This window comes from Mus caroli, unplaced genomic scaffold, assembly GCF_978045245.1.
Source record: "Mus caroli unplaced genomic scaffold, Mus_caroli_1 scaffold_10, whole genome shotgun sequence".
Lineage (NCBI taxonomy): Eukaryota > Metazoa > Chordata > Mammalia > Rodentia > Muridae > Mus > Mus caroli.
This window is the reverse complement of record NW_028227265.1, coordinates 43,804,748-43,822,582: the sequence shown is the minus strand read 5'-3', so window position 1 is coordinate 43,822,582 and position 17,835 is coordinate 43,804,748. Positions and strand designations below refer to the sequence as shown.

At 37.5% G+C, this 17,835-nt stretch overlaps 1 protein-coding gene across 1 annotated transcript in view; it reads right to left on the bottom strand.

The window, feature by feature from the left end:
- The window catches only part of Itfg1 (integrin alpha FG-GAP repeat containing 1), a 129,324-nt gene that overhangs the window by 43,315 nt on the left and 68,174 nt on the right, over window positions 1-17,835 (bottom strand). Inside the window, exons 8-10 of the mRNA XM_021170171.3 lie at window positions 14,214-14,295; window positions 4,964-5,058; window positions 2,222-2,394 (exon numbers count right to left, since the gene is read on the bottom strand). Of these exons, the coding sequence (XP_021025830.1) occupies window positions 2,222-2,394; window positions 4,964-5,058; window positions 14,214-14,295 (350 nt within the window). The remainder of the gene's footprint in view (window positions 1-2,221; window positions 2,395-4,963; window positions 5,059-14,213; window positions 14,296-17,835) is intronic.

Sequence of the window (17,835 nt, the reverse complement as noted above, 5' to 3'; positions counted from 1 at the left end):
CTACTTTGGTGTTCCTGATCCAATTTACAGGAAAAAGAAAATCTGTACTCTGTGGCCATCCTTGGAAATTTAGACATGCCACCTAGTGTGAGACCCCGACTTAGAGTGTTCTCCCTGGAAGGTAAAGCCCCTAGATGGTCCCCAAGCCTGTTTTCCCTGATCTCTAAAAATACAGCCAGAAAGAAGCTCTTTGTTCTCTATGGCCAGCAAAAAGCCTTTTTGTTTCCGTGCCTTACAGCCAGAGATGCGATAACTGTAGGAAGACCTACAAGGACATGGAGATAGACGCAGGCTGCAGCTCACTACCCCCCTCGCCAGAAAGGAGCTGTAGCCAACTCTCCTCCCAACTCCTCCCAACTCATTCCAACTCCTCTCAACTCATTCCAGTTCCTCCCAACTCCTCCCAATTCCTCAGCTAGCTGTTAATAAAACCTCTTGCAGCTTGCATCAGGTGTGGTTTTCTCTCGGGTCATTGGGGTGCTGTCCAGCTCATCCCGGGACTTGAGCGGAGGCCCAGCTTCGGGGGCCTTACACTAGCACTGATGCTCACAACACTGCCAATCCTGAAACCAGGGACTTTGTAAACAACTTTTAAACAAAAGTAAATGCATGTAGGATATGATTCAAATACACACCATGTTTTTCCTGATTCTGTACTTCCAAGACTTTTTAGATGCTTCTCAACTAGTCACTCAACTGACACTGAGATACGATAACATTTACCTGTTAAGTCTCAGTATGTTAAAGTAACAGATCAGACTCTTAAACTCCTAATAGTTGTATTTATAAAACCATCTAACTTTTTTTTTTTTTATTTTTAGAGATGGGATCTCCGTACTCAAAGTCTACCTACTCAGCCTCTTGGGTTTAATAGTGTGCACCACAATGCCTGGATTAGATCTAAAAACAAGACAGAACAAAACAAAATAAATTCCTATGACTGCCTTGGAAATTAGGATTTCTTGCTGTAAATTCAATGTGAGTCTGCTGATCTGCTGTAGATACCATCATTACAAACCAAAAGTTAAAGTATACAGTTTAAATATTTGAAAGTTTAAAAAAAAATCACAAAGAACTTTAAAGCAAAAATAAAAATTATTTGGATGTTCTTCTAAGGATGAGAAATCAGGCTTAAATAAATTTAAGGAATATTATTTTTGCAAATACAGCTTATACTCATAATAAAGCAATTTTATGTCTCTTTATAAGACTTTATAGTTTTTGTTCTTCCCTTGTAAAAGGGAAGGTCTTATTACACAGTCCAGGCTACTCTGACAGTCTTGTAAAAGAGTGATTAACTCATGGTTCATTTGTCCTTTTTTAGGCCAAAACACATAAAATTAAAGTTTATAGGTGAATTTAAGTTCAGATTACTCTTAATTTTCTAAAACTATTTTAGAAGTACCCACTCATGGTGTTTCCAAGTAAACAATGAAATAATGTTCAGAACATGTTGTGGGTGAGTAGAACAGGAAAGATGACCCCTCAGAGAATACAACTGGATGAAGGAGGAACAAAACAAGAGAAACTTAGGGGTAGCCACATTTGTGGAGTCTGGTGACACTGAACTAAATACAAATTTCAGCTTATCTTCAGATTTTTTTTTTAAAGTTGCCACAGTGTCAAAGTCACTCGTTATGTTATGAATATACTTACATACCTCATATATAGATAAATTATATCAATAATCATGTTGGAAATTCTGATGCTTTTATAAAACAAGTAATCATAAGGAAATATTTACTCAGAACAGCATCAATCTGTGCAGAGCGTCTCTCGACACGGCTTGTTCGTTTGCTGTACTTCACTCATGCAGAGGTATATTTGTTACTCTCTTTTCTTACTTTGTCAGTTTAGGCGATCTGTCCCAGGTCACACAGTGCTGGGTTGAACCTGAAGTCTAGGATCAGATTTTAACCACCAATCTTTAGTCTCAAAAATGTTCTGTCATTCATTTTTAGAAAAAATAATGAACTTTTAAATATCAACTTTTGATGAATGAAAAATAACTTTATTTTACAGTGAATGTTCTTTCTTTTTTTCCTCTACAGAAAATGAATCTATAAAAAAGCCATGGGATGAGTTCTCCGATCACACAAGAAACTATAAGCTGACCCCCTCGACTCCTCCTGGGAGAGACTTTACCAGATTAAGTACTGTCAGTCACAAGTAATTGTGAGAAGACATTTTGCAAGTGTCTGTCATGCAGTTTACCCCCTACCTTCCAGATGTATTCTTCAATATAGCCAGAGCATCTGGGTAGCCGTCCATGTTGTAGTCTCCAATGTGAAGTGTGAGTGGGATTGGTATTGTGGTTGGTTGTTCTTCATGCACAAATGGCACAAAGCCCCAGAGTGTACCCTTATTGCTAAAATCCTGAAGCACAGGAACCCACTAAGGATAGAGAAAAAAAAAAGAGTATTCATAATCACTTTAGGGAAATAGTCACCATTTGCAAAAGGAACGATCCATCCAAAGTGCTGAAGACAGTCATCATTTTATTTCATTTTCACAGAATGGTAGGCATGATCATTTACTCTGATGTACGTGTGAGACCCTGGGAGGACTGGTCTTCCATAGGCTTTGTCCTGAGCATCTTTGCTTGAACAGCACACAGAGCCACAGGGCCCTCACACATACATGCAACCGTAGGAATGAACAAGCTCTGTCCTCACCTGACAGGCATCACACAGACAAGGGGAATCTACTATGACACCAAAACAGATGGAAGCAAAAGTTTTAGTAAATCTTCATGGTCTATAATGATTACAACGAAGAGAATAGAAAAGATTAGCTTGACTGTAAAGTGAGCTTCTCCCCTTCTCTTCTGATTGCACAGGTCTCCTCACGCTTTGATAAATTAATATAAAACTAGAATCTGAAGAGTAGAGATCATAGCATTAACATTACAGCTGTGTCACACTTCCTTAAGAATCATTACGTTAGCATTGATCCTGGACATGGCTTAAGTGGAAGCAGGTATACTTCAATTGGCAAGTAGCCAAACATGCCCACACATGCATTATTTCTCCTCACAAGCAAATGGTTAACCTTGATTGCTGCAAACTAAAGTATATTAAAAATGATTTCTATATAAAAGCACTAGGGGAAAAAAAGAGTATCTCTAAAATTTTATGAGGTTTCCTAAGAAAGTTTAATTTGCCATTGTGGGGGTTGGGCGGACCCTTAATGATAAAACATTGAATAAATTTACTTAAGGAAAAAGTATTACTTTATATCTTGTGAACTTTAAAAAACAAACATTTAAACTGTGCAGTGGTAGTGCATGCCTTAAATCACAATATTCGGGAGGCAGGGACAAGTAAATCTGCCTTGGAGGATAGCTTGTCCTTCAGAGCTCGCTCTACAATAGCCAAGGCTATGCAGAGAAACTCTGTTGTGGGGAGGAGGGACAAACAAACAAAAAACCCTAAACAAACATTTAAAAAATTTTACTTGATTTTGAAAAAACAAAAGAAAACAAAACTGCTACTGTTGCATGTTGCAAAAATACTGGAAATTTCACAAAATGCTAAGTTGGCACAATATTCTAAAGCAAGGATCACTGTAGTATTGCATGACTTTAAATCCTCATGTTCAGGAGGCAGAGGTAGGTGGATTTCCATGAGTTCAAGGCCAACCTGGTCTACATAGTGAGTTCCAGGACAGACAGACAGATACAGAGGGATCCTATCTGACAAACAAGACCTCTAAACCAAAACCAAACCAAACCAAACCAAACCAAACCAAACCAAACCAAACCAAAAAAAAAAAAAAAAAAAAAAAACCCAAAACCAACCCACAAAAACAAACACACAACAAAAACGTAAAATAAGCTAAACTGGGAAAAAAGATTTTCCAAATTCTGAAGCAGTCAACAGTCTGAATGAGGGGTAAATCCATGGCAGATCAAGTGTTTCCATTTTTTTTTTTTTTTTTGGTTTTTCGAGACAGGGTTTCTCTGTGTAGCCCTGGCTGTCCTGGAACTCACTCTGTAGACCAGGCTGGCCTCGAACTCAGAAATCCACCTGTCTCTGTCTCCCAATTGCTGAGATTAAAGGCGTGCGCCACCACTGCCTGGCATATTATGTTTTAACAAAGAATTTTTCACTTCATGTAGTATCTGTAACACTCATCAAAGAACAATACATTGGTCTTTCTAGAGATAGGAAACTATATATATAACTTTTAAGTATTCCCATTGTGGTCTCTGTCACTTAACAGGTTGAGTCATAAATAAAATTTTATACCTATGAACCAATGATGGGAAGTTTCTTGACCTAATGTTTAAATGATTCACAAATATACAACTATACAAAGATAATAAAACATGATAATTCAATTATTTTTAAAATGCTAAATGCATAAAGATTTCTTTTATTAAGTGAATATAAATGTGCTGTTTTCTACTTCTAAGGCTCCTAAGGGCTATAAAGGTCAGCATGATACCCTATCTTTTATAAACTCCCCCCCTCCACAAGAAAATACAGGTGATGAACTCAAAGTGCCATGACCTATTATTTCCATATTAATCCTCCACCACGCCTCTCAATGATTCTAAATTATTAAGCACCAGGCAAAAATTCAGCATGAGGGCTAACATGGGTCTGCACACATAAACACGGGCAGACTTAGCTCTGAGAATGGAGTATCTGCCACATACATTTTATTACATACAGTATCCTTTCTATAGTGCTGGCATCTAAAATGTTACATTCCATTTAACTATGGACCTAGCATGGTTCTCTTCACCAAAAATCAACACAGCCGCATTTTCTACCTCAGTAGCACAAAAGATTTAAATGTATTTTACTATATTGTTATATATATCTCATTAATAGTAATTACATTATAGAATATAATTTTAAATTTCACTCTGTTCTGCTTCCTTAAAGATATTTTTTAACTTTCAAGATTTTTCAAGCCTATAACACCATTCATAGCATCTCCAAAGCAGGCATACCTGTCCTGTTCCAGATCTCATTAAATATATGGCACTTTTTTGACAGTCCTTATCTTCACAGCCTGGCAGCAAGTGATCCATGTGTCCATCTCCATCTGCCAAGGGAAACATCCGGAGTCCATAACAGTGCAGAATAAAGTGTGCATGTGTGATAGCTAAGGCTCCTATTTGTTAAGTGAACCCATCATAACAGTGCAGAATAAAGTGTGCATGTGTGATAGCTAAGGTTCCTATTTGTTAACTGAATCCATCAGTCTGGATTACACCACACAACTTGACCCATGGCTGAATAATGAAGGTGAGCCATTTAAAACATTACTCAGGGCGTGGTCACCTACTACCTAGACTGTATCTTGCTGTGTGTTGTTTCTGAGTCTTGTTTTAAATTGCAAACTTCTTTGTGGCTAGATGTTGTTATATATAAAATTATTGAAATTAAGCCTGATTTTAAATAATTTTAGAACTTACTTAGAATTATTAGTATTTATTTCTGTTATTTCATTTTGGGGAATGAACTCAGGTGCTTGTACATATTGGACAAATGCTTCTACCCCTGAGCTACAAGGCTAGCCCCAAATAGCCAAAATATTTTAGAGGTAGTTCTAGGTTATGTTACATAATTAACTCTGTTGAGAGAGAAATAGCACATGTATGCATGCAGTAACACATTAAATAGCCAATTTTAAATGTGGTGGACTTTTAAGTAGCTTAAGTGCCTTTTACTCAGCATAAACTTCACCTCGTGAGTTACAGAGTTTTCTATACTTTGACTTCTCAAAACACCCACATATTTTCACCAACAAGGACACAAATGAAGGGTACATATTCGTTGCAGTTTTGACTGGCAACTTTATAGGTTACATCAGGCTGCCTGGCAAGGGTTCTTTACATCTGACTAGATTTTCTGCAAGAGTGCTACTGCTCTGTACCTACCTTCTGAGACAGATATAATATATATATAGCCATTTCTCTCTATATTTAAAATATCATATCTCAAGGGTTCTGGGATCACCTCTTTTGATGCCCCTTATATATGAGGACCCCACTGTTAGAAGGCCTGAGAGACTAGAGCGAAGTGTTTCTGTGATGAGATAGTAATTTAACCCTTAAATTCAGGGCATCTTTTGAGCTTTTTTTAATCACTGATTTACTCTGTCATTTCACTTGGGCCCAATGTAGTATTTACAGCTGGATGGAAATCAAAGGATTATTAATACAGATATAGTCCTCACAGTACAGAGATATATAAAGAAAAGTGTATGACTAAAATAAGTTTATAATACCTCAATAATTCATTTAAACAGGCTTTACAGGATAAAGATTTAGCCAATGGAGTCTGACCTTAATATAAAGTATGCTTTCCAGATCACTTGAAGTATTTTTTTTTTTGGGGGGGGAGTGGGCCAAAAACATCTTTATTTGCCAAGCAAATAAATGGATTTAGAAATGAATTATTTCTTAACATTGCTTTTATCTAGTCAGATAAGCCTTATTTTATCTTTATATATGTCTAGTGTAAGCTAAAGAATTAGTAAAATACAAATTGTTGCATCCAATTGTATAATTAAAGCTCTTCCGACTACTACATTTTAGCTTTAAATTCAATTTCTTCTCATAAAATTTCCTACATATGATTTAAATTCAATGGGTAATGGCTGAATAAGCTAGCTGTTTTTCATTTGTTTGTTTGGGACAGAATCTTGCTATGTAGCTTAGACTGCTTTCCAACTCCCAATCCTCATGCCTCAGCCTCTCAAGTGCTGGAAACTTAGTAGTGAGCCCTAACACCCAATGAGCTCACTGTTTCCATAGTGTTGGTTTATTTCACTGCAAAAACTTAGCTGTGGTTTTATTTATTTATTTTAACTTATTAGGTATTTTCTTCATTTACATTTCCAATGCTATCCCAAAAGACCCCCATACCGTCCCCCCCACCACTCCTCTACCCACCCACTCCCACTTCTTGGCCCTGGTGTTCCCCTGTACTGAGGCACACAAAGTTTGCAAGACCAAGGGGCCTCTCTTTCCAATGATGGCCGACTAGGCCATCTTCTGATAGATATGCACCTAGAGTCACAAGCTCCGGGGGGTACTGTTTGGTTCATATTGTTGTTCCACTTATAGGGTTGCAGACCCCTTTAGCTCCTTGGGTACTTTCTCTAGCTCCTCCATTGGGGTTCTCTGATCCATCCAATAGCTGACTGTTGCAGTATTTTTTAAACAATTCAAGAGGTACTAAGTATTAGAGGCACCTTCTTCCTGCTCCTCTGTGTTCTCTTCTACAGGGGTGGCCACCGGGACAGTCTCCTGAGTATCCTTATATAAATACATATAGTATGTGCTTTGCAGTGTACTCTGTACAGTTTGGCTACCTTGAAAATTTGACCTACTATGTCTATTTTTTAAAATGTTTAAAAATTTAAAAATTATGTATATGCTTGTTATGTGCCTTGTTTTAGTGTAATTTGTTATACATGTTTGGTTGAAATCTCTGGGAGGCCTGCTCTCTTCTGAAGGGAAATGGAGGAAGACTGGATTTGGGGAAAAGGGGAAATGGAAGAGTGGAGACTAGGAGAGGAGGAAGAGGAACTGTGGTCATGATATAATATATGAGAGAAAAATGAATGATTGAATGAACAAATAAATAATGTGTAGGTGTAGCTCTTTGTGGTATATTCCTATGCTCATAAAAGTGCACATATATGAAGGAACATATCTCAGGATAATAAAGGCATATCCAACACACCTTTATCTCATATTATATTACAATAGGAAACATTTTCAAATTCCAATCATTTTCAAAAATCACAAAAAAATAAGACTTTCTACTTTCTCCACTCTTACCCAAAATAACACTGGGAATATTAGCCAGGGCAAGAAGATGAGGGAAGTCAAGGGACATAACTAGGCATGCAGGAAGTCAAAGCAGTCCTCTATGCAGATGATGTAATTCTATAATCAAGAGGTCCTGACAGCTTTAGAACAAAACTCTTAGCAGTTCATCAAAATGTCAGGAAAATGAACATACAGAGAAAAACCCATAAACACCGTTCTTATTTGACTTCATTGCTGACAAAGACTGTGACCAAAAGCAGCCCAGGAAGAGAAGGACTTACTTCAGGTTACAGGTCACAGCCCATCAATGAAGGAAGCTGGGGCAGGGGCTCAAGCTGAACTGAAGGGGACGTCATGGAGGACACTGCTTGCTGGCCCTCCTACAGCTGCTCACTAGTCTCAGCACAAATGACCAAGAACACTTTAGCACAGGGACAGCCTGAAAGGCCAGAGCATTTGATGGTCATAGCTTGTTTTTAGTTACATTATTTTTTGTTTTGACCCTTAAGGGTCAGTGGCAGAGACAGGACAAACACTGGAAGACAGCATTAAGTATGATGAGCAGAAAGAAAAAAAAAATGAAGTCAGGTGAACAGACCTCAAAGGTCCTGTGAGGCACTAGTTAGTGAATCGACAGAGAGAAGCAACTATCACGAACACGGAATACTTAAACTGCTCATTCTCATCAGAAACCCTGGGGACAGAAGACAGGATGATGTATTTGCTCATCACAGGACACAGGCTGCCCTGCTGGTGAGGGCTTGCTGTGAATGCAGGAGGAGCAGAGCTCAACTGCAGGTACCATGTAAGAGCTAGGCATGGTGACATATGAGAGAGATAACAATAGATGCTTCACATGTAGACTCTTAACTCAAAGGAGAAAAACAGGGTTACTGTAATCCTGCCCCCCCCCCCCCCCCACATCTTGACGAGCAAGGCTAAGAAATCCTGTGTATTTGTTACTTGATATTTAGGAAAGAGTATTCAGATAAAGTTAGACCCTGGTCCTAAATGAGGAACAACAATTTACAAGTGAGCCATAGCTAAAAAACTGACTGAATTCAAAGGGAAATTAAGGAATTTCTTTTTAGGAGGCTCACAATATGTAGTAGAAACTTAATAATGGGCTGAATTTACTTTGATGAGAAAGTAATAAAATCTTTCAAAACAGCAATCTCATGCCAAGATAAATCAACACTTAGTGAATTTTGTAACAGATTTATTTCTGTTTGATTATGACTCCCCCCTCTGCTCCCCAAATCTATAAACAAATATACATACCTTCAAGAACTACACATGTATGGTTTTGAAATGGATAATTTAGGAAAATGGTCATATAGTATAAAATCTTTTATAACTGAACCACCAACCAAAGAACATACATGAGATGGACTTAGGCTCCCCTGCACATACGTAGCAAATGTATAGCTCAGTCTTCATGTGGGTCCCCCAACAACTGGAGCAGAGGCTGCCTCTAAAGCTGTTGCCTGCCTATGGAATATGCTGCCTTAACAGGGCTGCCTTGCTGGACTCAGTGGAAGAAGATACATCTAGCCCCGAAGAGACTTGATGTGCCAGGGTTGGGGGACACCCAGGGAGGCCTCCACTCTCTCAGAGGAGAAGGGAAGGGGGCAAAAAGGAAGGGACTCAGCCTCCTATGTAGGTTGGCTAATAGAATTCATTATTCTGCCTGGCTTATAAATACATTCTTATAAAAATAATTCTTGATATAAAAGTTATTATTAATATGAAAGAAAAGTAAGTACTTGCATATCCTAATTTCTAGATCCTTTCCATGTTACTGATATAAAAAAACTTAAAAAATTCCTACCAATTAAGTTGAGACTACTAGAATTATGGGGTAATGTGATGGTAGGCCAGAGCAGATTAAATACATATAATAGCCATTTGTCTCTATGTGTGCTACTCTGGAAGGGAATAGAGACAAAGAATGACCTGTGGAAGCTGCTAATGGAATACAATGCTCAGGGAAAAGAGAAAGTAGCAAACAGCATTTTCACTATCCACTAATCTCAGTATTAATCCAATTTACCTACCTACGTAATCCTCTGTTCAGTGCTTCAGTGGGTGAAGCACAGAGGACTTATGTACTCATCTACATCCAAGAAACAACATAGCTAAGATTCTCCTAATCATTGGATTTGGCATTTGTACAGAGCAAAAACTGCAGAGTATACACTGAAGAAAAGGTGTATTAACAAACAGCCAGACTTGTTTGAAAAACAGCACAGGATATTTAGTCCCCTCATAACATTCAGTCTTCTGCATTCCTCTGACACCAGGGGATTCTTTTCAGGTATAACTTGCGAGACAGAAATACATCTTACCATCTTCTTAGATGTATGACTGTATTAGATCTAAGAATAGACAAGGTGTCTTCAGTTGTCACTATTATAGTGCTATAGCAATCAAAGAATGAAGAGACTGTAAAGTTCACAGGGCACTGAAATGGGTTGTTCTACTAATCAGAGCAGAATTATAGTGACACGTTCACAATTAAGTAGTGTTATACTACTAAATATTGAAGATATCTATTAAATTATGAAATGATATGTACAACAGTATAAAAGATATCATTATTCTATAGAAATTCTATATTCAAAGGGGGTAATTTTGCTTTCACACTTACAGACATTGTTAAATAGGTTAAATATGCAGTAGTTTTGAGACTGTAATTAAGTCTGAGGTACAGCTTTATAAAAACCTCATGCATAAGGTAAGAATTTATCATATCTAACCAATGTAAATGCTGAGTATATATATAAAAAATCAGGAATCTAATGGAGCAATTTTATAAATTTTATATAAATTTCTCTTAGCATCTCTTCCTGTTATTATCATTAAACACCTAGCCAAAAGCAACTCAGGAGAGAAAGGGTTCATTTCAGTTCATAGTTCCAGGTTATAGTCCATTGGAGTAGGGATGTCACGTCAGCAGGAGCTAGAGGAAGCTGGCACATCACATCCTATTCAGAACAGGGAGGAATGAGGGCGTGTGTGCCTATGCTCAGCTGGCTTCACCATGTTTATACAGTTCAGGATTCTCTGCTACACTGCTAAAAAAGCATGTTGTCCCACATCAATTAACAAAATCAAGACAATCCTCCAGCTCAGAGACCCAGCTTCTAGATGTTTCTAGATTTTGTCAAGTCAACAATTAATGTTAACCATCACAATCACTATATCAAACATTCAAAGTATTTATCAGAACTACATCTGGCATCTCTGACATCACGATAGATGTCTTATGTAACTTTTTGCTATAAAGTAGATAGAAATTCTGGGACTAATCATGCCTATTATGAGAGATATGAGGCTACAATCTACAGAGTGACATGGAATGGAAATACTGATGGATTATAGTTGTTTCAAACAGTTCTGCAGCATTAGCAGATTTAGAATTCCTTAGCACTGTATATGCCACATGGCCATATGTACAAGTGCAATGTTTTAGTAGAACATCTGGAGCAGTAGAGGGAGACATATTTAAATCTGTTGTTTTTACTAGAATTACATAAAAACAAAATTGTCAGTGTAAAGATAGAAAAGGACACTGAGGCACTGTATAAGCATTGTCTCCCATCAAATATTTTCAGTGGTCAGAACTCAGGAATAAGAAAAATGAAAATATAAAGAGCATGCCATATAATATTTTTGGTTCTAGGTTGTCTCATATTGAAATCATCACCAACTGAGATTCTGAATAGTTTTTAGTTCAGTCAGTCAGTTAACTTTAACAAAAACAACCACTAGTACTAATACATTACTCTTTCTCTATGGATGATATTCAAAGTTTTGCTTTAGGATGTTATTTGAAAACATTTCTGTACTAAATTTGAGCTTGATTCTTAAAAGTCAGAAGTTAATTAATGCACTTTTTTTCATTTACTTAAGATAATTAATGAAAATTATTTAAGACACACTCTTCACCAGGATCTTGTCAGGTGAATGGACTGAACTAGAAATCACATTGGTTGAGAAAACCCAGACCCAGAAAGACAAGAAGCCCATGTTCTCTCTCTTCTGAGCCTCCTAGATCTACATCTTCATATGTGAGTACACAACCAGGAATAACTGGAGAAACCAGAAAAGTAAAACAGGAACATGTTGGGGGTTGGGGAGCAATGGAGAGGGGAATAGCAGGGTACAAGTGATCTGAAGAGAGTAGGAAAACCCAGGGTCTCTAATTAGGGAGGAAGAAGGGAAATAAATACAGGAGGAGTGAGAAGGGTAAAATAACACTAAAGATGTTTGACAAGTCATAAGGAATCATCCTATTAACGATCTACCTAAACTACGCAACCCCATGGACTGAGTAACTACAGGCTCCTTGGACTTTCTGTTCATAGCCAGCCATTGTTGCATTAGCTGGACTGCAGTCCGTAAGCCATTCTAATAAATCTCCTTTCTATACATAGAGTCATTCTTTCAGTTCTGTTACCGTGGGGAACCCTGACTAATACAAAGCCTCACCAACATGATAGATTAATCATGATCTGAACAAGACGGGGAGACTCAGGAAGCCTCAGCTCTACACGAACAACTACAAGCAAAGGGGGAACATGGGGCGTTAGGAGAGTCTTCCTTAGGGAGGAGCGCATCAACTGTTTATCTGATACTAAATGGTCAGTCTTAAAAACATACATACAGGTAGCATTATACAGACTGAGCAGATTGTATTTATGTATTTAGGATCTCTCTGTCTCTCCACCCCCCTCCTCACACATATACACAGCATGGGGAGAACACTAATCCCTGCCACTATTAATGATGCTCGGTTATGCTTGCAGATAGGGGTCTAGCATGGCTGCCCTCTGAAAGGCTCCACCTAGAAGCTGACTAAGACAGATGCAGACACCCACAGTCAATCAGTACATGGAGATTGGGGACTCTTATGAAAAAACAGGAGGAAGAACTGCGGGCCCTTAAGGGGATGGGAACTCCACAGGAAGTCCAACAGTTTTGGACTCTTGGGGCTCTCAGAGTCTGAACCGCCAAACAAAGAACATATGTGGGCTGGACCTAGGCTTTCTCTCACATATGTAGCAGAGCTTGGTCTTCATGTGGGTCCTGAACAACTGGAGTGGGAGCTATCCCAAAAGCTTTTGCCTGTATGTCAGATATGTTCTTCTAGCTGGGCTGCCTTGTCTGGCCTCAGTGGGAGAGGAAGCACCTAGACTTGTAGTGCCAAGGTGGTAGTGGGGATACCCATGGGTCCCTCCCACCTGCTCAGAGGAGAAGGGGATGAGGTGACTGTGAGAGGGGCAGTGAGTGAGATGTAATGTGAGTAAGTAAAAAATAAAATAAAAAAAATGAGTACATGAATTTGAAAGAGAGCAAAGAGGAGGATATGGGAAGGCTTAGAGGGAAGGAAAGGAATAGGACTATGGTGCAATTATAATCTCAAAAAATAGTATTTATAAGTAACATTGGTCCAGGTATGACAGAAACAGTAAGAAAGCATTTTTGTGGGTTTCATAGGTAGGATGTTTAGCATGTTAGATGGAGAAACTAGGTATGGAAAAGAGGGTCCAATGTTGGGGGTATGGCATACAATTCTAGACACAGGGGACAAGGAAGACCTCTACATGGTGACAGTTCAGTGAAATCAAAGGGTGGTGGCACAGTGAATATCTAAAGGGAGAGCATTTTATAGAGGGATGAGGCAGGGTAAAAGGGTGGAGGAGGGAGTACTTGAAAACATAAGGCCAGTTAGCTGGAGAAAGTTACAACAATAGTTTTAGAGAGGTATGATGCTACAGAGAACCTGAATTTTAAAATTTTTTCATAAGAGAGAATAGAAATATCCAGATGCTAAATAATACACAGATTAAATAAAAAGCTGAAACCTCTACACATGGATTATTTGACATCTTATTCCTTTCCTAATCAATAAACAACAAAAATTTAAATTTGTTAGATTGTTACTAAATAATCTATCTATAATCAAGTGGAATTTGAGTGTTCTAAGTGTAATTTTGATATAATAATTTCTGATTGACCATGGTTAACCTGAAATTACAACAACATTTTTATTAAGCATTATAAGAATTATAAGGTTATCTTAAAGTAGCATTTTTCTAAAATTATAAAATTATATGATCTTTTCCAATGGATTTGTCCGTGTAACTGAAGATAGAATCAATTTTATACAAACTAAAAAATTCTGTGACAAAGATTCTCACAACTATTTTGTTAAAATAACTTTACTAAGAAATAAATCCTTACTTTAGTTTCTTCTTTATCATTCTACAACTTGTTCACTACTAATTTAACTACACAAGCACATAAGAGAAAAGAAGGAATGAGATAACACACTAAGTGATCAATTCTAGCCACCGTTGTGCTTTGAATCTGTACTTGTGAGAGCATTAAGAGACAAAACCAGTCTTACCAAAGTCTGCAAATGCTGACTGTCCAACCACCACCAGGTTTTTAGGTTTTTCAAAGACACTATGGATAGAGAAGTTTCCACCCTGTTAAAGCCAAAATAGTCTGAATTAGGCCATTATACATAGTCATTTGTCAAGTGAAAAACTTAGAAGAATAATTTAGCTCTTTGTTATTTATTCTAAGAGCATCCCAACCTCTTTCCCACTTCTATTATCAAAGAAACCAGCAAGTTCAAGACAACACAGTGTGACATGCTTGTTCTCCAGAATGTTCCATGATGCTTGTCATCCTTGCACTGCAGCTCTGCATCTCTCACCAGTTCTGTGAATGACTTTTCTAAATTATGTGGTCCCCCCATCCCTGGTATTAGTTATTTTCTTCACCCTTTCTATTTCTGTGGTAGGTCATTCGAACAAAATACAAGTTACCATCACATTAATTACATTAATTCTCCCCTCTCAGTTATCTCTCTTCATCCACTCCCAATATTTACTTTAAGTAATTCATCTTCTCCCTAGGTTACTGTAAATCCTACTCACACTACTGTACCACTTCCAGTTGTTTTTTTTTTTTTTAATCAAACTATTTGATATAGGGTATCAGTAACTGGGGTAACGAAGCTCTACTTATCTGCCTCTCAATCTGAAATCGTTTGACAGCTTCTTAATAGAGTACTAAAGATCAAGTTACTTAGTTTAGAAGTCAGACCATAGTAACATTGTCTACAGTAGTTTTTCCAATCCTTTTAAAAAACATTATTTTTATTTATTTTATGTGTGTGAGTAAACTGTTGCTCTCTTCAGACACACCAGAAGAGGGTATCGGATCCCATTACATATGGCTGGTAAGCCACCATGTGGTTGCTGGGAACCTCTGGACTGAGGACCTCTGGAAGAGCAGTCTGTGTTCTTAACCGTTGAGCCATCTCTCCAGTCAGTTTTTCTAATCTTACTTTCCAACATTTCTTTGATCATCTGGATCAAATTGGCTTCTAATCTGAGTACATTTGGTGATTTTTGTACACTTCACTTCTTGACTGTCTCTTCTTCTCTGACTTCCCACCATTAAAACTCTACTAGCCATTTCAAATGTCAAATGTTTCTCCAAGTCTTCACTGACAATCCTGGGTGGAGCAGAGAACAATAACTGTTCCCATGTTTTGGTCTCTGTAATGTAAGGTTTATATCTCTCATCACATTTCCTGTGAGGAGTCACTGGCATAACAGTCTTGGCCATCCTCTTGGCCCATACATCTAGATTTTCCAGAGTTTGATCACTGAGCTGAGTATACATTTAAGATTCTACTTGGTCAACTGATATATTGATGCAAAGTATTTGACCAGTCTTTCACTGAAAATGGTCAGCTATATTGGGAATACTGTTATCTGATTGAGTTTATACACACACACACACACACACACACACACACACATATATATATACACACACACACACACACACATACACACATTATATATATAATATATATATCAATATTATATGTATAATACACACACACACATATATATATTTCCCTTCGTTTATATTAATGATACACCCAGTATTACTGTGAGTAATGACCTGAAATCTCTCTTTGATTTAACTTCTGTTAGGCTCTTTTAAGAATTCTGCTAAGCCCAAACTTGGCCTTTCATTTCCATCCTTATAGACCTACAAAACCTGTAACTAAATGACAGTGGTCAGAATGCCTCTTCCTTCAGTTAATCAGTAGCTCTGTCCTGTTCTGAGCTAGGATCCTGTTAGGTGAGTTCAAACAAAGATCATTTTTCCTCTTAGTTAATTTCTTTTGTTTCTTGACAATAAAAATTTCACTTTGCTGTTGTTTTATTTGCAGTTGAGCCCTAACTCTCGTCTCTCTATCAAAAGCCCTACTGTAAATCAAACCTACCTTACCATCTTTAGCAAGTGCTTAGTGATAGAAAAAATTGTTGTTTTTGAACATGTTAACTTTTACTTTTATTTTGTGTGTATGTGTGTTCTGTCTGCATGCATGTCTATGTATCATATGCATATAGGGCTTTTGGAGGCCAGAAGGTAGCACTGGATCCCTTAGGACTAGACTTTTGAGCCACCATATGAGTGCTGAGACTTGGACTCAAGCCTAGTGTCATTGGAAGAGCATGTAGTGCTGTTAACTATGGAATGATCTCTCTAGCCCCCCTGGTTATTTTGTTTGTGTTATTTTTGATTTTTGCTTGAGGCAAGGTGTTATTATATAGCATTGGCTGGTCTGGAATGTGCCATGTAGAGCAGGCTGGCCTCAACTCACAGAGATCTGTGTGCCTCAACTTCTCAAGTGCTAGGATTAAAGACATGTGTTACCATGCCTAGGCTTTTGAAAAGTGTTTGAAAAACGTTTACTTCAATGGTTACTCACTGACCCTGCCAGTTTATTGAAACAACTTAGTTTCAGTTAATAAAAATATTTGTTTTCTTCATAGGAAAAACCTATTCAAGTAAAAAGATCTCAATCAAGAATCTGCATGCTTCATGACACTGTTATGCTACGCTTGATTACCTGCAAATTAGGCTAGGAGGAGAGGGGTCCTATGCATGTAAAAGCACTTCATAATCTCATTTACAAATTCTACTTATTTGCATTGAGGCTTGCCTCTCTCATCCCCATGATAAACTAATTAATTTTATTAGTTTGTATTTTGGGATAGTCTAAGCTCAAGATTTACTTGAGGTAGGAATGAAAGGTCATCTCCAAACAAGTGTTTTCTAGCAGTGGGAATCTTTGTGTCAAATATAAAAAAATTAACAAGATTTGTTATCATCAGAAACAAAAATGCAGCTATGTTTTTAAAAACAGGACACTGAACAAGATTCCTCATTGTACTTCAGCCTTTTCCTCTTTTCCTTGATGCATCAAGGAAAAACCCAACTGCCATCGACAAGAAGCATTCAGAGGCTCTGGTCTTGTTTAAACAGATCCTTAGTTTCCTGTGTCAACAACATCACTGGCCCTTCTGTAAGAGATCACTTTCCAGCAATCTCGTCCCACTTGTTTGTGCTGTACATTTGTTAGAACTCATTATTTACTACAATTTTTATAGAATCTATTAGGGTCTCTTTTTATAAAATCTAAATTTTTATAGAATTTTTATAAAATCTAAAGGGCTTTAATTTGGACTATATAGAAGATAATCAGATAATCCAGAGTAATTAGGTGGGAAATCAAAGGTTTAATAATAAACTGTGGTACCTACTATGCACCAATATGCTTCCTTCTCACACATTCTACCAAGCAGACTCTTAGCCCAGTTTCCATGAGGACAGACACTTTCATGCTCGACAAACATGTGACAAAGGTCACTGAGTTGGCCACTTCTACTGACTTAGAATTCTGTTTCCATTATGCAGCCTGGAATTGAGCTTTGATATTTCTGGTGGTTTGTTCTTCATTAATTTATCTTTCATGTTACATATATCAAGCTAAAAATCAAATCATGATCTGCCTTGAAATTCTTTTATTAAGTCTTAAAAAAGAAGAAAAGACCTATGGGAAAAGGTCCCTTAGTCAGTCAATCTGTCAGTGAATTCAGTATCAGTTGATATTAATTAATCCTTTAAAATTAGTTTTGTTTTTTTGACACTTT